The sequence below is a fragment of the Platichthys flesus genome, chromosome 16 (genome assembly GCF_949316205.1).
Source record: "Platichthys flesus chromosome 16, fPlaFle2.1, whole genome shotgun sequence".
Taxonomy (NCBI): Eukaryota; Metazoa; Chordata; class Actinopteri; order Pleuronectiformes; family Pleuronectidae; genus Platichthys; species Platichthys flesus.
Genome location: NC_084960.1, coordinates 1192123 through 1215146, shown reverse-complemented (window position 1 = coordinate 1215146; position 23024 = coordinate 1192123). Strand labels below are relative to the sequence as shown.

The 23024-nt window shown below is 46.5% G+C and overlaps 1 protein-coding gene across 1 annotated transcript; it reads right to left on the bottom strand.

Moving 5' to 3' along the window:
* Positions 1-178: 178 nt before the first annotated feature.
* cpt1a2b (carnitine palmitoyltransferase 1A2b) lies at positions 179-21877 on the bottom strand. Its single transcript, XM_062408207.1, has 19 exons — positions 21744-21877; positions 17694-17836; positions 17270-17409; positions 14952-15129; positions 14754-14855; positions 14488-14625; positions 14301-14378; positions 13929-14036; positions 13509-13596; positions 13193-13388; positions 11094-11282; positions 10035-10140; positions 9767-9883; positions 5067-5231; positions 4738-4866; positions 4478-4633; positions 3833-3946; positions 3640-3732; positions 179-2991 (listed from the first exon to the last, which is right to left on the bottom strand). Exons 2-19 carry the CDS (start codon positions 17832-17834, stop codon positions 2884-2886), a joined length of 2346 nt encoding a protein of 781 aa, XP_062264191.1. The 5' UTR covers positions 17835-17836; positions 21744-21877; the 3' UTR covers positions 179-2883.
* Positions 21878-23024: the final 1147 nt, after the last annotated feature.

The window sequence follows — 23024 nt, the reverse complement described above, 5'->3', positions numbered from 1 at the left end:
AGCGTTAAATCTTAATATTAAACCTTCATGTTTAATCAAAATCTAAAGGTTGAATATAAATATACATTTTACTCTTCATTATTAAAATCTGAACTAAACTCAGGCATGAATATCATTTAGAATAAGTAAACAAAAAAACAATAGAATCCATTCTGAATAGACAAATCCAGTTTCACTGTCGGGTCAGTAAGATTTTTTATTTTACATAACATGCCACCCCCATCTATAAAATGCACAAAGTCCACAATTTACATTTAAATAAGTTTAAAAATGAAAAAGAACAAATCAGTAACAAGAATATTCTCGAGTGTTTAATGAGTAAACTTCTTCAAGCATTACAAGTCTGAACCTATAGAGTCACAACAGTAGATAAGAGTGTCCCCAAACCAAACGGGTGAGAAAAGACAGAGCTAATGTTCAAGATTCATCACAAAAGTTGATTCCAACTCCACTGGTGCCTCGTTATGAGATGCACTCGGTCTGAACCACTGGAAGCCAGAGTGCCACCATCCGCCGATGGGACTGAGGCTCACGGTCGGCTTCACCGGCTCCAGGGGAAGGCACGAGGAGATGTCACTGAGACTCCGAGCACGTCCAACGCATTCACACGAGGCCCCGGAGAAATACAGTCTTATAAAAGAAATGATAAGAGGCCCTTAATAATGAGACCGAGGGAAAACACTCTGGCGTTCAACAGTTTGGGAAACGAGGCACAAGATATAACCTGAAGAGAAGCCACTGTGGTCTGAGGTGAGCAAAATGTTAAAGACAATTCTAGAAGAGTTAGAAAACGTGAGCAGACGAAGACGACACCTCGACCGAAGCATCGATCCAGATCTCTGATCCTATTCGAGTGAGGAGCAGAAACCAGATTCACTCTGGTTTCATGTGTTACAGTAAATGAGTCGTTTCATGGAATCAGGGTCACTCATTGTTTTAGCTTTAATTTGTGCTGGTGAAATAATGTTGAAGTTGTACACAACATTTTGTGTGTGTGTAAAGAAGCTTTGTCGCTTTATTTATCACGTTTTGAATTATGTGTAACTTGACCTTTTTCGTGGCTGTGAATGTTTTGTGTCAAAAAGTTGTGCAGCTGAGGAAATGGGAAGAATTTCGAAAATGTAAAAAAATATTTTCCTACAGTTACAAAACATCTTTACAACTGCACCAACAAGTTACAGCTACAAAAACATGTTAACACACAAAAGGCGACGTACAACTACAACATTATGTCACAAGCACAAAAGTGATTCCAGATTTTTATCACCGATCATCTGACCCGTTGTGCGTTCTCCTCAACACAGACACACACAACACACACACAGAGAAGACCCCTCAGGAGTTGCATTGAAACGGTTTAACTGAATCAACACTTGACTTCAGGCACACACACACAGTCGCTGTGGGACTGGACACTTTGACTCTTTGACCCTTTAACCAGTCGAACTGGCTTCACTTCCTCCTATTGTGTGACTGGATATTTGTGTAGGTGAGTGTAAATGGATTAGCTGGCAGAGCCTCGTTAAGGGCAGGTTAGCAAATGAGCAGAGCTTTCCATACTCCTTGGCAGCGGGACAAACCCGAGTGGAGCTGGAGGACAAACAGATGTGTATCTAAAGAAAGCCCCCAACGTGGCCCTCGAACAGAAAGATGCAAATAACTGGTTCAGTGTGTGAGAGTTAGAACATGACTCCAAACCTTAATAAACCAAGCCACTGACGTGAGAAGCTAAAGAAGGAAGTTGTTTACACGTCTTTATTTCTTCCTTCACATGGCTGTAAGTCAAACCAGTATCAGCTGATTGAAGTCGATCCTGACAAACAGCAAAAGGTGAATCTTGTAAATATAAAACAAATGTGGCGCAACTCAATTCAAACGAGGAACCAAATGAATGATGCATGGAATAAAGTTGCAGAGGAGAGGAATGATTTCACATCTGAAGCTGGTTAAGATTCCTCACTGGGTTCCAGGTCCACCACCTCCAGAGTTTTATCAAAAGAATGAGAATAAAAACCTCCAGACCAGTGGTGAACTGGACCTTTACTGCTCGTTTCCCTGTGACTCTAACACACAAAGAGAACCAGCAGCGCACACCAGCCAGATGTTGATGTGGGAAGCAGGAGGCTCTCTGATAACATCTGCTTTGTGTTATGTGGCGCAAACAAAAACATGTGTTCTCTGTCTGTCCGTTATTCAGACGCAGCCGAGCAGCGCCTCCCCGGCAGAGTTAAATTACTCTGTGAAAGAGGAGCCGACATTCTCTGGAGTTCAAGTCCGATGGAGATGAGGTCGTCTCTCACAAGTCATTCCTTCAGATTCTCAGAGATGAACACGATATTCATATTCATACTTCATGACCTTGAACTTTTAGGACGCGTCAGTGGGATCAGCTGCGAAGCTTCATTTCACACCCACAGCTTCCTCTTCACGTTTATTGAGATTTAGGAACTCTTGAGCCGTTCCACTTATTCTGAGGGAGATTTGTCCTTCACTTCCTTTCCACGTGATATTACAAAAATAAACTAAAGTCTATGTGTTAGTGCTGAATATGAGGCCGTGTCTACACAGAGAGGAGTTTGGCCTTTATCTGAGAGAATTCAAATTATAGCTCAGGTGAGGAGTGGCTGCATTCCAATGTTTCTGATAAGCTCCAACAACAGATATATATGTGTGTGTGTGTGTGTGTGTGTGTGTGTGTGTGTGTGTGTGTGTGTGTGACAAGAGCCTGGAGCAACTCTTCTCCCTTTGATTTAAATAATTAAATTCCCTCCCTTCAACCTAAAGAAGGCTTTCAATCGATGTCCTATGGTGGTTTCAAATTCAAAACAGGTTCTCTATGGGTTCTACGCTCGTCATCAGGGGAACACGTGTGAGACGCTGGGTTCAGAGGAGCTTCTTGGACTGAGGCTTCGAGGCTTTGGCGTCGGGAGTGAGGAGAACCATGACGTCCTGGAGAGCTTTACTTATCTGAGCTCCGAACCGGTGGGACTCCTGAAAAGCAGAGAAGCACAGAGAAGAAATGAGGATGTGGGAAAGAGCAGAGAACGGTGACGTGGGGAGAGAAACCCACAGAGAAGGAAGTGGAGAGAGAGGAGAAGTGGACTGGATGAATGAGGCACTTAACGATGGAGGTTATTAAAGAGTTTCTAAAAATTGATTTAATATCAGAGTGACTTCGTTGTGTCTGTCCTGGAACTTCATCTTCTCACCGACCAAACTGTGAGAAGCTGATTCATGAACCTGCAGCGAGGACCCAGTGGAACCCGAGGCCGAGACAGGAAGGTCCTACCAGCTGAGGTTCACTACAGACACACAACTCTGTCTCAGGCCTGGGGCCGAGCGCTCTGGATCTGTAACAACCAGTGGAAAGCTCAAGCACGGCTGATTGCACCGCGGCTGTTGAGCAATAATTCAGTCAACAGTATCTCTGCATGCATCCGGCCTGTGGCCTGCCACGGTTCAGACACGAGGCTCAAACAGCGAGTGTCAGGTTGAGTTACTGCTTCAGCTTCACTGGACCAGGAAGCGTCACGAGTCACTCACTCTGAATCTCTTTCCCTCGAGGGCTCAAAGGTGCAGAACAAGCTGCACCCGTTCCAACAGTCACCAGGGAGCTGGGCTCTTCAGCTCGGTACTCACCGTGTCACTGCAGGAGAGTTTGGACGACACGTGGAAGTTGATCATGTCCTCGCCCACGATGATGTAGGAGACGCCATAACCGTCATCAGCCACCTGCCGTGAGGACACAGATCACATGACGTCAGAGCCTCACAGGACCCCCGACCCCCCCCCCCCCCCCCCCCCCAGCCACTTCACCCGTCGTGTTACTCACAGGTCCGAAGCCTCCGCCCAGCGACACGAAGTCCGGATGGTTCTTCAGGTCGAACAGCTCCATCTGCTGAACTGGGGTCTGACTGGTGGAGAGACGCCACGGCTCCGACAGAACCTGGGCCGATGACATCACAGAAGAGGCTTCACATGCTTTCATCATATTATCAGAGTATCAGGAGATATCCCATAGTAGTAACTTCATCATTTCTACCTTCACTTTAGCTAAGCTAGTGTCTCGTGTTACTTATTTTATCTACCATTCAGCCCTGGTTATAAATTACTGAGTGTACATTGTAGTATAGGTCATTCCCTTTACTTTTATTTGATCTTTTCTTATATCTTTATACTTAATTCACTACATTCTATTCTACGTTGTTGATACTGGAATCGTGGAGCAAGCTGAATTTCATAAAGTCGTATCTGGAGTCCTGCAGTCGGGCGACAAAACGGACAGAACCTACACAACCTGTCTCCAGGACAAACCTCCGACCTGTCCCCGATCTACACCAGAGGACACACAGGCGTCTGGTGCTCACAGCAGGTTACATGATCCAGGAACAGGAAGTGAAGCGGGACAGAAGGTCAGGAGGAGGTGAAGGAGGAGGAGGAGGAGTATCAGACTCTGAAACAACACTGCCGGATGTACCTCTTTCAGGAACGGGGACTCCACCCCCAGGTATTTGGACACCACGTACAGACAGAAGAGGTGGCGGTCAATCCCGGCTCCAGTCATGGCCATTCGATAGAGGTTCTGGTGCCTCTCTGAAGCCAGCTTGAAGAGATGCCTGCACTGCTCCTGTGTCTGAAAGACCAAGGCACACGTCATCATCCAGCACGCTCAGCAGAAGCCCTGGACTTTGAGAAGCTCGTCCTCTAGAGACAAGGGGGGGGGGGGGGGGACTGTACCTCTCCACGTTCCAGAGCTTTCACGAAGTCAGAGCTTTCGTTGGAGCAGGATCGAACCGTCTCCGTGCGGCCCTCCCGGAACAGACGGGTCATCGACGCCTCGTAGGTCAAACAGAAGCCCCCGCGATCCTGGAGGAGGTTGGGGGGGGGGGGGGGTTTGAGATCTCATTTTAAATATACTGAAGCATCCAGTCGTCACAGTGACGAGGGAAATCCCACTGAGGAGCTGCTTCTGGATTTCTATTCGCCACTTCTTATTATGTTCTCCGATGTTTGGCGCTGAACATGAACAGGATGTGTGTGTGTTGTGTGTGTTGTGTGTGTGTTACCCTGTAGTACGCCAGCTGTAAGCTGATCTGGATGAAGGCGTCTGGGCTGACGCGGAGCTTCTTGATGCGTCCTTTGCCGAAGTCACTGAAGGGAAACACGTGACAGTCCACGTCGTCTGCGATCACTTGAGCCACAGCGAGGGATCTGTGCACCTGATCCTGAACCTGGGGGGGGGGAAGATGGTCTACATGAGATGAAGGTTATAACTCCAATCTAGTAGTAGGGAGCAGTAGGGAGGAAGCTGGAGGAGACGATCACAGAAAGACGGGATTCGAACCAAACGGACACGATTCCAATCTTGGCTTTTGCATCCTGGTTTATTTGAAGGACTTAATGACTGATCAAAGGGAAGCTGTCCTCGGACTGACAGACAGGAGCCAGGAAACGGTAGAGGAAACAGGAAAGAGGAGATTTAGAGAGGGCTCACACACCCCCGGCCCGGTTCACAGCACCCCCCCGAAACAAGCTCTCGGAACTAGATGAGAGCAGAGGAATGATTCTGGAGGTGGATTCTGAGTGTGTGGAAAGTCCAGCGTGGAAAGTCCAGAGCTCCTCCACAGCAGCTCTGTCAGACAGGAACCCAAACAAAAGCTCGGAGCCAAGTTCTTATCAGGGAACATCATCGTTTGGTGTCACTGCAGCAGTACATCACAGATTAGAGAGAGTTAATGATACAGAACCGCACCGACCCACCCACGCACACATCCCCCACCCACGCACACATCCCCCAATGGGGATGTGTCCCCCAATGGGGATGTGTGCGTGATACAACACCTGGCATTTATTTCTATTGTTTGGGAAATTTGGTGAAATCTGAGGTCAAACCAGAAAATAAGGAGCCAGAGAAACTGAGTTGTTGCTCTGGAAGTCGTAATGATTCTCTTCATGACACCGAGGAGATTAAACAACAAAGACGAACTTTCCTCCCTCGACTCTGGAGTCATAGCAGGAAGACAAAGATCTGTCAGATAAACTTTAGATCCACGACAACTTTGTTAAGGAGTACATGAAACATGACACTTTATAGTATTTTAAACTGTAGAGTGTCAGTGAATCCAAAGAGTTTCTCATCATCACACATTCCTGGTTTCACTTCTTCAGCACAGTCCACGTGCTTCACTGCAGCACTTAACGATCCTGTCCGGCAATAATCTGTTTAACGTCTTTTATGGTGAGTTATAAAAATATCTATTTACTAATTATGTACTTTAGACACGAGTTTACATCAAATGTGTAATAGTTGAACTGTGATAACAGAAATCATGCCGTCAGCTAAAAGATATTTCCAGTGTCTCTACTCAACAAACTTAAACCCACACAGACTAAAGTGTTCATTAAATATTAATGGAGACAAAATCCGTCTCATTTTACTTCCACTTTCAGTGAATCAGTCTCTTTCCAAAACACTTGACTGCACTTGAGTTGTACTGCTGGTGATGCTCAGTCATCGTTACACCCGAGGATTGTGGGTAGGGCAGTTTTCATTTCTTCTTGACATCAGGAATCAAACTGGTTTTTCTTAGAACGCAGATGATTAAGTCGGACTTGTGAAGATCACATCATTCCACATCATGATAATCAAAATCGTTCTTGAGAAAACGAAAGGGGTTATTCCCTTCAGGAACCATGTGACAAATGAATCTGTGTGAGAGGAAGAGCAGCTCAGATGTCAAGTGTTGCTCAACACGCCGGCTGTTTATAGTGGCCTTACTCCCAGTTTGGTCCAGTGCCACTGAGCCGAGTCTGAGCAGCAGCAGCATCTCTTGGAGCTACAGTGCACTGGTTTGTTTTACTGGAAATGCCCCCAGTCCAGGAAGTGAAAGCAGGAGAGTGTGACTCATGGCTCATGGGGCTGTGTTTGCTCAGAGGGGTGCAGGAGGGAAAGTCCCTGTTGTCCCCTCATCAATGCAGTTTCATCTGAGGTGTGAGTCAAACAAACAACCTCACACACAATCACACAACCTCCACAATCACCCATGCACAAGCACACACACACACACATGCACAACTGTGGCTCAGGACAAATTTCCCCATTGGGACAAACAAAGAAGTGAGGGATCTTTATTAATCTGTTGTCTTTCATACTTTCATTCCCTTGTCTACCTCTTTCTGAGCGGCTGCAGTAGCAGGTGGCTCTCCATTGGGGATCAATTCAGTTTCATATTATCTTGTGCGTCATCATTAGCATAACATTCAGAAGGAAAAGGGATGTGGAAATGGCAGTTTGTTAAAGCGGCTCCTGAGGGAGTAAATGAGGAACAGAGATAAAGGGGAAGTCGTACGGATCACTGTTTGATCAGGAGGTGATCGGTATGAAGGTGCTTTCCACTTCTGGACAAACCGAAACTAAAGCAACGATTAAAGCTTCAGATGTTCTGAGAGAATCAGGAGAAAGACAATTATCAAGTCTCCTTCAGAACGTGATTCAAACCAAAGAGCATCTCAGGTAAACCTTCACTTTTTCACCTTAAGTCTCTTATTTTAGAAGAAGTTAAAGTTCAGTCCTGTTCTCTCGTTAGTCCTTCCTGTGTTTGAATTTCCTGGAGACACACCTCTTATATATATATACACACACGAGAGAGAGGAAGGAAGGCTACAGGCTGCAGTCCGTCGATTGTTCAACGATTCCTCCGACTTCACTTTCATTTGCGGTTAGGAAAAAAGAGAAGCTTGAATGTGTGAGTCTGTCTTTCATGTGAAATCTAACGACTCGTTGGGAAAAGTCACAATTTTTGTTTGTAAAAATACGTTAATCCAACAACTGCAAGTCAACACTATCAAGCGATGTCAAAAAGTCAAGGTCACATTCATCATTTATACCAGTTAATGTCTCAACTGTTGGAAAGAGCCCAAACATTGATCATGTTGTCATCATTCAAACCGAAACAGTCGATGAACGAAACGGTTCAAAGCTGCTTTCAGACCTGCAACGACCTCCAGACGACCTCCAGATGACCTCCAGATGACCTCCAGACATTATCTGGAGGTCAGTGACAAATGTGGGAGGACACAGATCAGAGTATCTGGACTTCCTGCTGAGTCTCTCCTGCCTGCAGTTAGTTGAAGTGGGGATTTTGACTGTTTAACAGTCAATATTGGTTTAATGATTTGGTAGCCTGGATGCCAGACGAACTTAGCCCCGCCCACAACATTTGAGGTCGTGAAGTTCGGTCTGGCGTCGCTCCGGGCCAATCAGATTGTCAGGGCGGGCTTTATACGATGATGGACAGATGATCAACAGTAACGTAATCAACCACGTCATCAAAGTGCCCTTGGGTTGAATTCGTTTTCAACAAACATGTCTGCCGCTGGAGAGCTGAGATGTGTAGATGCTGCCATTGAGTCTGTTTCAGAAGACATCGACAGCGCATTCATTTTGAAAGAGGAACAGAGAACGTGGAGGCGACGCCAAAGCACCGCGCTAATCCCTATCGAGCCGGCGCTTGGCTGTTCACACCGGACACTGAAGCTGAACCGCCGGGCAGCGCTAATAATATCACCCGTTGATCCAGAGATTAAAAGCATAAACTTACTTGTTGCCCCAACATTAAGCAGCAGCGTCCCAACATGTGTCCTCCTTGGTGATGTCTTTATACAACATGTTCCGAGGATCATACAACTCACTGCACTTCTCCACTTCAATTATTAATTTAATGTCATCCATGTTGAAGAACTTCTCTGTTTGCTCCGTTACATGTCGGGTGACGGGGGTAAATTACTTATTCTCCACTCAAGCCTATGTGGAGAATACGTAGCCCCCCCCCTCCCCTCTCTCTCTTTTTATCTGTATCACTGCTTGTGTGGCTGTAGTGGATGGGCAGAGGGGGACATTTAATAATGTCATTGGTCAAATTAAAGCTCCAGGACAACAGAAGGGGACTTCAAAGTATGGGATGCATATTTGATCATTTATATCATATAAAATATGTCATCAATATAGTTTAAGATCGCTTTTCAGTGTGTTTCCTGGTGTGATACACTCGCGTCAAGCGCAAAAAATAAACTCGACGCCGAAACTCTGCACGGAGCGAGGCAGCCTTGAGGCAGCGCAGTAAGCCGGGGGTAGACGTGAACCTGGAGGAACCCGGAGGAGACGTGAACCCGGAGGAGACGTGAACCCGGAGGAGACGTGAACCCGGAGGAGACGTGAACCCAGAGGAGACGTGAACCCGTAGGAGACGTGAACCCAGAGGAGACGTGAACCCAGAGGAGACGTGAACCCGTAGGAGACGTGAACCCGGAGGAGACGTGAACCCGGAGGAGACGTGAACCCGGAGGAGACGTAAACCCAGAGGAGACGTGAACCCAGAGGAGACGTGAACCCAGAGGAGACGTGAACCCAGAGGAGACGTGAACCCAGAGGAGACGTGAACCCAGAGGAGACATGAACCCAGAGGAAACGTGAACCTGTAGGAGACGTGAACCCAGAGGAGACGTGAACCTGTAGGAGACGTGAACCCGGAGGAGACGTGAACCTGGAAAGACGATGAGACTCGACAGCTCCTGGAGATCAAATTCCACTGATCAACCCTAACAACCCAGAATCTGCCTGAACTCGCTGCATACGTTCCTGTTGTGAACGTGTCTGAACCAGAGAATCCCTCTCTCTTTGTGTGTTTACATTTATAACAATGTACGATATGATCACAGAGACATGAGTGAAGACACACACACACAACCACACACAGGGTGTACGTACCTCTGAGGGAATGTCCCAGTGGAGCCTCTGTGGATGGGGGAGCGAGCGGTCCACCTCCCCTTTGCAGTGGCCGTCCTCAGTGTAGCCCAGCTGGAAGGCGTCTGTGGCCAGGGTGTACTGCAGAACACACACACACACACACACACACACACACACACACACACACACACACACGCACACGCACACGCACACGTTATGTCACAGCTGCTGGTTCAGGCAGGTTTGTAAAGGTCTCAGTTTGGAGTCACATGACTCTGGACACACCCACCTCCCACAGGTGAGCCACGGTGGGAGCATCCGCCCACGAGTGCTCCGCGTTCAGGCCGCTCTTCCCGTTCTTGTAGATCACGATGGAGAAGGATTTATCAAACCACCTGCAGGACGGGAGAGAGAAGAACCGACACAAGGTTTTAATTATCAGCCATAAAATTTTAACCATCCGAGGTAGAATCACCACAAACTAGAAGATAGAGACATTTTCCTGCAGAAGCCACAAGTCTGAATTATATCGACTGAGAAGTACGACACTACCCACAATCCTCAGTTGTGAAACCGGAGCTCGGCTCTACCATGAAAAAGTTTAACAACCACGAAAACCAACAAACCACGAGATCGGATTCTTTCTCTTTCTGCGATTCGTTTTTAAAAGAAAATCAAGGTTCAGTTTAAGAAGAAGCAGCTGGAAGTTGTTGTGAAGGATCATTCACAATGGATTATGGGATGTGGAGCTCCTCTCCTGCTCTGCATCAAGTGAAACTCTGACCCCCGACCCGAATCCAGGAATTCAACCACGTCAAAAAATGTGAATGTTAACGTGTGTGACGGATATTAATGAGCAGTGGACAAAGAGACACACTCAGGCCAGTGTCCGCAGTAAACATGGACGCTCATAGAGACTAGGGACTTGTTGTCCTGACCCTTGAATCACAGATTGTGCTGCTGCCAAGAGTTTGAGCTCATAGAGAGACAGGAGAGGACAGAGGAGGACAGGGGAGGACAGAGGAGGACAGGGGAGGACAGGGGAGGACAGAGGAGGACAGGGGAGGACAGGGGAGGACAGGGGAGGACAGGGGAGGACAGGGGAGGACAGGGGAGGACACTGCAGAACAAGGGAGGACAGGAGAGGACAGAGGAGGACAGGGGAGGACACTGCAGAACAAGGGAGGACAGGGGAGGACAGGGGAGGACAGACGTTGTTCCTCCAGAGTTTAAATATCCCCTGAATGTATTCATCATCCTCTGTGGATTTCAGGATTCAGACGTAAGCAAAAAGCAGCTTAAGGTTCACCCTGCATGCCGAGGCCTCTGAGCTGGGTTTCCCTCTCACCTGTCATAACATTTCCCGTGGAGCAGCGACTTGGCGTAGCGGTCCAGGTTCCCCACCGGGTCCTCCCCCTTCATGCCTTGCTCTTCGTCGTCCAGCGTCACGAAGAACGCCGCCCTCTCGATGGCGTCCAGCGAGCGCTTGTTGACGCCGGAGCTGAAGTGCTGCTTCCTGATGTGAGACCAAGGGACCCTGGGAAAGAAGGGGACATATAAATCTGTTAACAGGGTGTCATCATTCTGAGAACACAGAACTGAGCCCTGACGTGGCCCGGAACCCACAAGGCGCTTCTCTCTTCTCGCCGCCAAGAGAAAGAGCCTGAGGAGCATAGTTCGTGAAAGAGGAAACAGAAGGGCTTCATCAGCAAAGTTCAAACGAGATCAGCCGCCATTTATTGGCTGGATACAAACTCCTCAGGTTTCATTCCAACAAAGAAGAAAGACTTAAAATGGGAGATTCACAAATCACGTTTCAATCCACTGGAGACGTTTGTTATCATGAGCGTCAACAGAGAGACGAGACTGTTTACATTTTACACATTCACCAAATCCTAATAGTTTCCTTCTTACAAATTACACAGAAATAATCAAGTTGTTGAAGAAATGGACGTTTGAACTGTGACACCTTGAATTTCACTGAACTTTCCTTCAATCTGAAGCCAACATCAGAACGGGCTGTGATCCAGCACTGAATGGAAGTGCCTTTGTTCCATGCAAGTCATGACTAGAATACCACAAATATCTGAGGCAGTGAACTGAATCACATTGTGGTGTCGAGGACTCATCACTGAATATAGACTCCGATAAATCACCAGCTGAGATTTCTTCAGTCCAGAGCTGTCGTTAAATGCAGTGATAAACTCTAACCCACAGGAGCTTTGTGGACTTACACCTTTCCACATAAACTTTATTAGAGATCCATTACAGATATGAACCAGTGAAACGTTAATGTATGTTCAAAAAGCAAATAAGGAAACACTTGGGTGCAGTATACTTGTGACACTAGATAGTGAGGTACTGTCCATAAAGGAGTAGTATTCTTTTATATGGTTTGCAGTTTTCGCTTCAATGGAATTGTATATATCAGTGTTTTATATCATGACAAAGGTAATATTGCATAACCACTAAATTTATTTTTGATATCTGTAATATTATATGATCACTATTTTTTATGTATATTAACTTTTGATATCTATAATGTAACATATATTTATAAGGTAACGTTTGTTTTAAAAGTTTGATATTGGTATTTAATGTTTGTTTTAAATGTTTGATATCTGTATGTCTTAAATGTGGACCCCACTAAAAGTAGCTCTGTCTTAGGGTAGAGCTCCTGGGGATCCTTCTAAATAAAGAAATAACCAAAACACGTCTACCATGGAGGACGAGGTGCTGCCTTATATGGTTTCATCCCAGCCTTGATTTGGCTCGTTTGCTTTTCAATGTAACAGAAATAACTGTCGAATACAAACATGTTCTTGTCCCTCGAGTCGAGACTTGTTTCTTTAATATATCAGTAATTCATCATTTAGACGCTGTGGAATGTTCTGCATCAAATCCCTCCACTGGCAGAGTACAAACATTATCTGAGGAGCTGGTTCGTACCTTTGTAAAAAGAAAACACGTGTTTGCATGTTGCCATCGATGATTAGAACTAAGATTCTAAACCTGGAGGTCGTGGGATCATTTCTGAAGGTCGTCAGATGGTTGTGGAGAAAATAACTTTTCCATCCAAAATACATTTTTCAGATTGTTTCTAAATAAGTGTTGCTATTTTAGTTTGTCAGTTGTGCACTTGAGTTAGTAAACTTGTATTCTGTACAATTAGCTTCATGCAGCACAGAGAAACTCTTATTCATTAGCATCATGTTCCTCTCGTCCTCATTTGCTCTTAAAGATGAAAAGAGTCATAGAAAGTGTGTGAGGCTGGTGTGGTCCAGCTTCTCTGGCGCCCCCCAGTGGTAAGACACACACACTGCATCTTGAGATTATTGAATTATATAAACACGTCTTATCAATAAACTCAATATATATATAGACATGTTCATCTGGATAATTGGACTTCACATGGTGCTGGTTTGACACGCACTCCCCGGTTCCTACCTGTCTCCAGCAGTGAGCGCTCCCAGTTTCTCCTCTCCAGTCTGCGGCGGGGAGGTTTCGTCCAGGATCCTCTGGACCTGGAACTCGATCTCGCGTGGACACAGCAGGCGTCCTGCGAGGTACACCCACAGACGGAAAAATCGGCCTTTGTGGTAAACCGCCACGAACTCGCTGTCCTGCCAGTGCTGCAGCACATCTGTGGAGGAGAAGACGAGTGGAGCGCCGGCTCAGAGACGGCTTCTGGACCAGCTCAGTGTCCCAACATCCAATCTACAACAACATGTGCAGTGAGAGTGTGTGTGTGTAGTTGTGTTACCGGTCTCTTCTCCTGGAGTGCGTGTTGTGTTGAACATCCTCTCACACTGAGCGGCACACAGAGGGATGACGGTGCCTGGAACACGACTCTAAACACACACATTCATATTTAGTGTTTAATGTAACACTAGGAAGTAAGACCATGATGCATGTGAAGTTACACACATGCAAACAGAAAGTTTAAAAGCTGCATCAAATTATTAAAGGCCTCCTAACGTTTCCTAATCTGCAGTATTTACTTTTCTAAGTGATATCTGCTTTATGATCTGGGAGCGTACACACCATTGAATTCAAGTGTGTGTCACAAGTCAACAATAGTGGATCATATCTGCACTGTGGTGTTCTACAACCGTTCCACCCACAAAACACACAGACACACACACACACCAGTACACACAGTTCAGCAGATATGGAGTCTTACCGGTTTGAGCTCCTCCCGGTTGACCTTGCGGCGGTAGAGCAGCAGGGCGGTGATGGTGTTTCCTGCTCTGGCGGCCTGCACCGGGGTCGGGGTCACGTACAGAAAGTCCTGGGGGGGGGGGGGGGGTTAACGATCACTTTATGAATTTAAGAAGCTTAGAACAGATCAGGTTTAAGGGGATCTGAACATGTACCACAATGTCAGAACAACTTCCTGTGTTGTGGCAAAGATGTGACTGAATCTGATCAAAATACAACATGGATGACTCGTCAGTTTCAAGAATGACAGGAAGTCGAGGAGAGAGAGACACAAGCCCCAGGAGTCTATCTCTCTCTCTCTCTCGGCTACAGAACAAAGATGGCGGCAGGTTACCATCCCGTAGTAGTTGCTGTTGACCATGAGGGGACCTCGGCTTCTCAGATAGATGAACTCCTCCCACCAGTCACTGACCTGGAGACAGAAACATCAACTCTGTTCTTCATTCAAAGCAACAGGAGAGAGAACTCTTCATTCAGAACACAGAGAGCGACGAGGCGACGGGTGGAACTTCCAAACTCACGTAGTTCGTGGCCCACAGAGCTTTGAGCTTCAGGTAGCGCTGGAGACGGTTTCCCAGACTGGACTCGAACTGGTTCCCGAGTTTAGTCATCCGCTCGAACTCCGGCTCCGTCAGCAGGGGGCGCACCGACTCCAGGTACTGAGAGGGTCAGTGGACATTACTACTTTAGACCAACACGTGCACAGACCTCAAGACACAGTCCTGCACAGAGGATGTAAACGTGCACAGGTGTGTGTCTGTGTGTGTGTGTGTGTGTGTGTGCTCACCCTGTTCAGTGTGTCTCTGATGGCAGGAACAGGCAGGTGAGGTAGGGACGTCTGGTAACTGTACAGCAGCGGCTTCCTGCTCGACAACAACCTCAACAGCGTCTGAGAGAAACACAGCGACACAACCTCAGACCTGCACTGAACTCTGGGTAATCTCCTCTATCCGGAGCGGCTGAAGCTGCGATGGCGAGACCTTACCACCCAGACTTTGGTGGTGTTGGAGACCCGGCCGTGCTGCTCGAACATCCACTGGTGGTAGGAGAGCAGCAGCTTGAGGCAGAAGCGCAGGGCGAGGATGAGGCTGAGCCACAGCAGGGTGCTGAAGACCAGGGCCGACAGCATGGTCTGCCCCTGAGCGCTGAGCGACACGTTCAGGCTGCACCACACACACACACACACACACACACACACACACACACACACACACACACACACACACACACACACACACACACACACACACACACACACACACACACACACACACACACACACACACACACACACACACACACACACACACACACACACACACACACACACACACACACACACAAAGGTTATCCATGGATACTAGAGTTCCTCATGTACACTGTCATATAAATGATTTATTTAAGGTTTATATGTAAAGCTTATGAAGGATAAATGGACTTGATTTGCAGATCAGGTCTCGAATGCCACATTACTACTGTAATCTGTAGAAATGCACCACAACAACCAGCAGGGGGCAGCACATTAAGACTAATTACTCCTATAATACAGATGCAGGGGATCATTAACTCATCTGTTCCACATCTGGCAAGTCAGATTTTGAGAATCTCACAAACCAAGAATAAAGAATAGAAATAGAAAAGCAGAACACAGAGTTTAGTAATGTGGGTTTGAGTGAGGAACAAATATGTGAATAGAGGGAAGCAATGAATTATATATATATATATATAAAAAGATGCCTTAAATAAATGAATGCAAATATTATTGGTACGTTTTGATGAACTCCAGAAAGGGTGGGGGGGGGGGGGGCAGAAGTTGTTAAAGCGCCTGGAGGGAAGCGGGTGAAAGGTGAAGAGCAGACACGCCCACGCTGCTGCTCAGTGACTCATCAGCTTCTCTTTACACTGGATCTGTGACTCAGGACGATATCGATTCATTTAAAAACATTAATCTGGTAACAAAATGTCGGCTGAAGTTCACGCCGGAGATGATTTATTCACTATTTAAAAACATAAAGTTTGTAATAATCAACTTGTGAGTCAGTTGCCGGTGAAGTCTTGGACGTGTGCACCAGTTTGTGGTCAGTCCTTCACTGGCACAAGCCAACAGGAGGCTCTCCACTCAGACACGAGCACATGCATCCTGAGATAAATACAAATATATATAAAGTATATATATATATATATATATATATATATATATATATGCTGTTTTTTAATGTTTTCCCACATCTTCATCGAAGCAATCGCTCATTCCCAGTGACTCCTCCAGGAAATCTCCTACTGGTTTCTCACATGAGCCCATTCAGATATTAACTGGGGTTCTTACCAGTAGGAGCTGGAGCCCCTCCAGAGATTACCCAGAATTCAGTGCAGCTCTGAATGCAGTTTGACTTTATGAGACAGATCCGACTGTGATGGTCATAATCATCAGTCTGTGATGCTGTGAGTAGAATCTCAATCAGCGAATCACGTGGCTGCTGCCGTCGTTCAACCTCCTGCACCTCCTCCACCTACTCCTCCTTCACCTCCTCCACCTCCTGTCCTGTGCAGCGCATCAGGTCCACCTCATCAGAGCGTCTCCTTCTCCTCCTCCTTCACCTCCTCCTGTCCTGTGCAGCGCATCAGGTCAACCTCAGCAGAGCGTCTCCTGCACCTCCTCCACCACTTCCTCCACCTCCCCCACCTCCTGTCCTGTGCAGTGCGTCAGGTCGACCTCCTCCTTCCCCTCCTTCCCCTCCTTCACCTCCTCCTCCTCCACCTCCTCAACCTGCTGTCCTGTGCAGCGCGTCAGGTCCACCTCATCAGAGCGTCTCCTGCACCTCCTTCTCCACCTCTTTCACCTCCTTCACCTCCTACACCTCCTTCACCTCCTTCACCTCCTACACCTCCTCCACCACCTCCTCCACCTCATTCACCTCCTACACCTCCTTCACCTCCTCCTTCACCTCCTCCTCCTCCACCTCCTCAACCTGCTGTCCTGTGCAGCGCGTCAGGTCCACCTCATCAGAGCGTCTCCTGCACCTCCTTCTCCACCTCATTCACCTCCTTCACCTCCTACACCTCCTTCACCTCCTACACCTCCTCCACCACCTCCTCCACCTCATTCACCTCCTACACCTCCTCCACCTCCTCCACCTCCTCCACCACCTGTCGAGGCCCCTGAGAGTTTCCAGTGTTCACAGCATCATCACGTTCAAACATGACGAGCTTCACGATTCTTCTCTGGTTGTTTATCTACTGTGTGTGTCTGTGTGTGTGAGCTTGTGTGTCTGTGTGTGTGTCTGTGTGTGTGTGTGTGTGTACCTGAGCGGCAGGTGTTGCTGTATCTTGGCGATGAGCCCCATGCTGGGATCCGAGCGCATGTACATGGTGGCCAGGATGGCAATGACGACAAAGAGCCAGGAGGAGGGGCTGGCGGGGTACACGCCCTTTATCACCCGGTTCTGTTACCACAGAAGAAGAAACAACATCGTCCGTCCAGCAGGACGAGGACAGACGTGTCAGGACGTGTGAGCAGAGACACATCATTATAACCTGCTGAGGACTCACACCCTGTGATGAAGCCGCCTGCGTTCAGCTCAATCACATGGATCCCCCCCACCCCCCCCCAACGGGCCTCACACAATGTCAACTATGAGGAAGTGCATTACACACCTGCGTGTGCAGACACACACAAACACACAAACACACAGCTCTGGCTGCACGTAGTGATTTGTCCGTCACTCACCCTGATGCGACTGACTCTCTTCTTCCAGGACCGCACCCCCGACTGGTAGATCTGGTTCAGGGCCTGGTAGGACAGCCGCAGGTCGATGCCCTCGGGGGTGATGGTGAACTGGAACGCCACCGCCTGGTGGGCCTCGGCCATCGCTGAGGAGACAAGGGGACCGACGGTTAGACTGAAGAAACAAATCACTGTCCGTCAGGGATACTGGTGTGTGTGTCTGTGTGTCTGTGTGTGTGTGTGTGTGTGTGTGTGTGTGTGTGTGTGTTTGTACTGAGGACATTTAGATCAGTCCTCACTGTTTCAACGTTTGAGGGTTAAGACTTGGTTTTAGGGTTAGAATCAGGTTTAGATTTGGGACTATAGGGAATGTGTCTTCACTAAGATAGATGTACGTGTGTGTGTGTGTCTGCATGTGTGTGTGTGTGTCGGGGGGGGGCTGTTAGGTTCTGCTCTTTTAAAAAGCTCAGTAACCTTCAGCTGTTGCAGAGGAACGAGGCCTCTGGTTTTATTCTGGTTGATGACATCACTATACAGTAACTCAACCTATAGAAAGAAGGTCAGCATATGATCCCTATGAGGTGTGTGTGTCTGCACGTGTGTGTGTGTCTGTCTGCACGTGTGTGTGTCTGTCTGCACGTGTGTGTGTGTGTGTGCATGTGTGTCATCTCTTCTCTCTGCGCAGCCATGCGACTGATTGCTGCATAGCTCTCACTTCCCACTGTGTTTAACTGTTTGCCTGCGACTGAGTGACTGGGACGGAGAGAACGAAGCTGGGAACATCATCTGAATCTGTCTCGACCAGTTCTCCCATAATAAAACACTAAAAGCATCACAACACGTGAAACCTCAACATGTGAAATGTCTGTTTGAGGCCCCAGCAGCTGTAGAGTGAGGATCAGCAGCAACACACTAAGACCAGTAGAGTCTGTCCTTCCTGCTCGATAATGAGGCTTCATCCACTCGGCTCCGGGCAGTGGTGGAGGAAGTACTGAAGTACCCAGGAAAATATATACTTAAGTAAAAGTAAAAGTACTACATCAACAATCCTACTTAAGTAAAAGTAAAAAGTACTTACTTTTAAATTTACTTTGTGTATTATAAGTAAAAGTACTCACGCAATGGGTTGCCTCTCAATGTCTAGGCTGTGCCATTTTGATAAAGAATGCAGATATAGCTGCTGGTAATACTCATGCCTCTACACATGTCACTACTAGTAATAATTATAAGCAACAACATCTGTTTATTGGAAAAGTTGGTGTACTTATTGTGCTTACCCTCTGTAATACTGTTCACACTATCTTACAATTCTGCGGATGACAAGTTCTATCAGGGATTATCTGCAAAGTTAAAACCTTTAAGACAAACCAATAAAGACAACATGTTATATCTTTAAATCTTTTTTATTTAATTGTAATTGTGTAAAAAATGGAAACATGGAACATGAAAAACAACTAAAACTGGTCAGAACAAGGCAGATCTTAGAATGAGAAATTTAAATGAAGGACCTTGAAATGAAAATTTGAGCATTGGTCAGGCAGTCAAAATATTCATCTTCTGAATATTTTGAAATGGTTTAGACGGAAGGAGAAATGTTATACTTTTATTTTGAAAAGTCAGTTCCTGAAATACGAAAAAGATCGCTAAATGTTGTTGCATGAAAAAGCATTACGCTTAGTTGTTTAGCACCTGGCTGATAAAGGCACAAGCTTTGTGGTTACTTCATTACTTGGTTTCATTATTATAAACATAATTCTAAACGTCTTTTTGCGGTGTAAGGACTCAAGTGTGTGTGTGTGTGTGCGCGTTTAAACTTCCAAAACAGCAACGCAATCCATATTTCCCGAAACTGTGTTCATAAAATGTAACGAGTAACGACACATATTGTAGAAATGTAGTGGAGTAAAAGTAAAAAGTATGCACTATTATTTTAACTTAAGTACAGATACGGAAAAATGTACTTAAGTACACTAACAAAGTAAAACTACTTTGTTACATTCAACAACTGGCTCCGGTTTCCTCTGGTGTCCACACTACTGAGGTTTAGAGCACATGTGTGGACAGAGATGGTTTAAGTTTGAATCCCAGTGGGCGAGGTGCAGTGTTCAGGAGACACCGCTCTGGAATCTGGTTGTTCTCGTCTCTACAAACTCCAGAGTCTTTTTAGAAGGAGAGAATAACGATGGCAGTAAACTGGGCGGGAGCGGCTCATCCTGGAGAGGACGGGACACACCCACTGATTCTGCACCAGTTTGAGTTTCTCTCCCAAACACAAGAGAGTTTAACAGCTCACTTATCTCTCAGCTCCAGTGTGTGAGTCTGAACTTCACATTCCTCAGCTGAAGATCTGATTCTTAATAAACCAGACATCCAGGAAACTTAAAAACCTTCTCTTACTAAAGTGTTTAAACGTCTTTGCATCACAGTTTCAGCTTGAGTCTCTAGTTCCTCCCCTTCATCAGAAGTGGTATTTGAAACCTCAGGTCTGCTGCTGCTTCTACGATAAGACTTCTCAAAGAAGAGAATAGGAGAAGTGGTTCTCATCTGTGAAGCTGTAACATGAAGTGATGCAACAGGATGAAGAAGGTTCCACTCGTCTTCACATCACCTGTGTGTGTGTGTGTGTGTGAGGTTTGTGTGCAAAACTTCAAGTTGGTGTTTGATTAAAACAGAGCTGTCAGACGGGTTCGACCTGCCGGGGCGGAGAAGGAGCCAAAGCTGCAAAGCTCACTGGTAGAGAGCGACAGCGGGCGGACCACGGGAAGACGTGTGTACACACACATAAAACACACACACATACACACTCAGAGGCTTACATAGTTATCCTTGTTACAACTACAAAACTATTCATTGTGGAACAGCCTCAACCAACTCATACATAAACTTAACTTTAACCAAACCAAGACGGACCTGACCTCTGACCTCTGATCTCAACCATAACAACTAAATCCTAAAACCAGTGAGGAGCCTGAATGTCCTCACACACACCTTCATGTCTTCAGAGGACAACACAGAGCCTAACCTTGTCTTCCTGTTCTAACTTTAACCAGAGTCACTCCTTCTTGAATCCTTACTGTGTAAACACAACATGGGTGAACCTGGCCTCACCATCTACTCAGTGCAGTGTGGGTGAAACCAGTTAAAGCTCAGGTGCCAACACTGAACTGGAACCACTGGGACTCATTCATGATATCATCAGAAACACCAGACTCATGATGGGACCAGTTCAGATGCGGGCGTGTGAATAAGAAGCTCTTTTGTTTACACAGTGAAACTCGTTTATTTCTCTGTTTCCTCCTTTGAACCAACGAGAAGAACCACAAACATCTGAGCCACGTGACCGTGTGTGTGTGTGTGTGTGTGTGTGTGTGTGTGTGTGTCTGTTTGTGTCTGTTTGTGTGTGTGTGTGTCTGTTTGTGTGAACTGTGGCTCCAGTGTGTATCTCTGTTCACAGTAAATCTGCTTGTGTGTGACCATGGAGGCAGATCTGTGCTAACTGGTTCTTAACATCCTGAAGTAGAAAAACCAGTAAAAAGCTCCCAGCTTCTAGTAAATCTCACATTTTAACATCATTTCAAAATATTGATATGATATTTATCATTTTTATGATTGTGTTCTATTTGTTGTTCTGTAACTTTGTTGATGACTAAACTTTAGTTAAAAGAACTTTTTGTTACCAAGTGTCTCGAAAACAAACCGGTTCCTCAGTTGGCGCGTGTCGTCACCACGCTACTCCATCCCCGCACGGGCTCTGCGCGCGTGCACACACACTCCGCATTCACGCACACAACCCGCACGTTAACCCGCACACATGTGTGAATGTTACTCGTGCCTGATGGAGATGTGAACTCTGTTATAGAATCCCTGCTCCTGCCCATGCACGCGCGCATACACACACACAGCTCCATTCATGCTCAGCACCATCACCACGCACCGCGCCGTGCACGAGCGCCAAACACAAAGCAGAGGATAAAAAGAAAGTGAAGAAACGTCTGAACACAGAAGAAGAAGAAAAGGAAGAGGAAGAAGAGGAAGAGGAAGAGGAGATATTACCTGAAGCGATAAAGAGTTTCCTGCTGAGGATTCGGACGCAGCCGTGAGTTCGAACCCCTCCCTGTTGTTCTCACAGAAAGCGGCTCTTCCTCTGACGACCAGCACCAGCTCTCTGCACAGATGGGTCCACGGGGACAGGATGTGTCACTACACGCAGAGAGCTGGGGCCCTGCCCATGAAGGCGTCAGGAGGAGGTGATACATAACGCCTCCGGACCTCAGTGATGATTAGTGACATCACATTATATTAGTGATGATTATTAGTAAGTCAATGAGTATTAGTAGTGAGTGATTTCCTTCAAATTATAAGTTTGTATAAGAGTTTTAACCAACCTCATTGTGAACAGTACAGAGAATATTTGGAGGAAACAAAATAAAGAAAACAGAATTCATGAAAAATAAGTCAGACACACACACACACACATACACACAAACACACACACAAACACACAAACACACACAAACACACATACTTCACTTACTGTGTACACACACTTAAAGTATCTGCACACATTACTGTCTCTCTCTCTACATACAGTGCAGGGAGGTGGATGAAGTTTTCACTTGCACTTTTAATCCCTTAATCTTATTAAATTTCTTATTTTATTGATCTATATATGTAATGTTTTTACTGTTAACACCTCCCCCCCACCCGAACACACACGCACCTGGTGTTGTATCTCTATGCATGTGAATAATCCGTTTTTTTGTCAGAGTGAGACCTCTTTCCCTTTTGCTCTAGTCTCCGTGCAGGAGGCTGCGCGTGACGTCACAGCTGGAAACCGGCCCCCTCTGACACATGGAGGAAATGATTGGTTCAAATACCAAACCCAGAAAAGCGGCCTTGTGTAGAGCCAGCAGGTTTTCAGCTCAGAGTCCGAGCTGCTCTCACTCAGAGGAGATCTCTGATCTGACCTGATGTCATCACTACACTGTGAACTGTGTGTGTTTTATCTTCAGTCTCTTTGACAGTTTCCTCGTGAGCAGCTTCCCTGCAGGTTCTGTTTCCACTCGGCCTCCTGCTCGGTCTGCAGGACACAGGACACACAAAGGACCTGCAGCTCAACACAAAACACATGTTTAACACACAAACAAAAGCTAAAACATGATTGTCATCAGGAAGGAGACGATCACACACTTCATCTCCCCAGGACACAGTTAATGTGAAGTGTCGCACACCATGAGACACGGCAGGTCGAACCCGATGGACCACTTTGTCTCTAATCAAACACCAATTTGAAGTTTTGCACTGAAACCTCACAAACACGTTTTTTAAAATGTG

Excerpts from the sequence above, each read along its gene's own strand:
- cpt1a2b (XM_062408207.1), bottom strand. The coding sequence starts at position 17,834 with ATGGCCGAGGCCCACCAGGCGGTGGCGTTCCAGTTCACCATCACCCCC. Across the intron at positions 9,884-10,034 it reads CCGTGGCTCACCTGTGGGAG|TACACCCTGGCCACAGACGC; the intron begins GTGGGTGTGTCC and ends TGTGTTCTGCAG. Across the intron at positions 4,634-4,737 it reads AAGCTCTGGAACGTGGAGAG|ACACAGGAGCAGTGCAGGCA; the intron begins GTACAGTCCCCC and ends TTGGTCTTTCAG.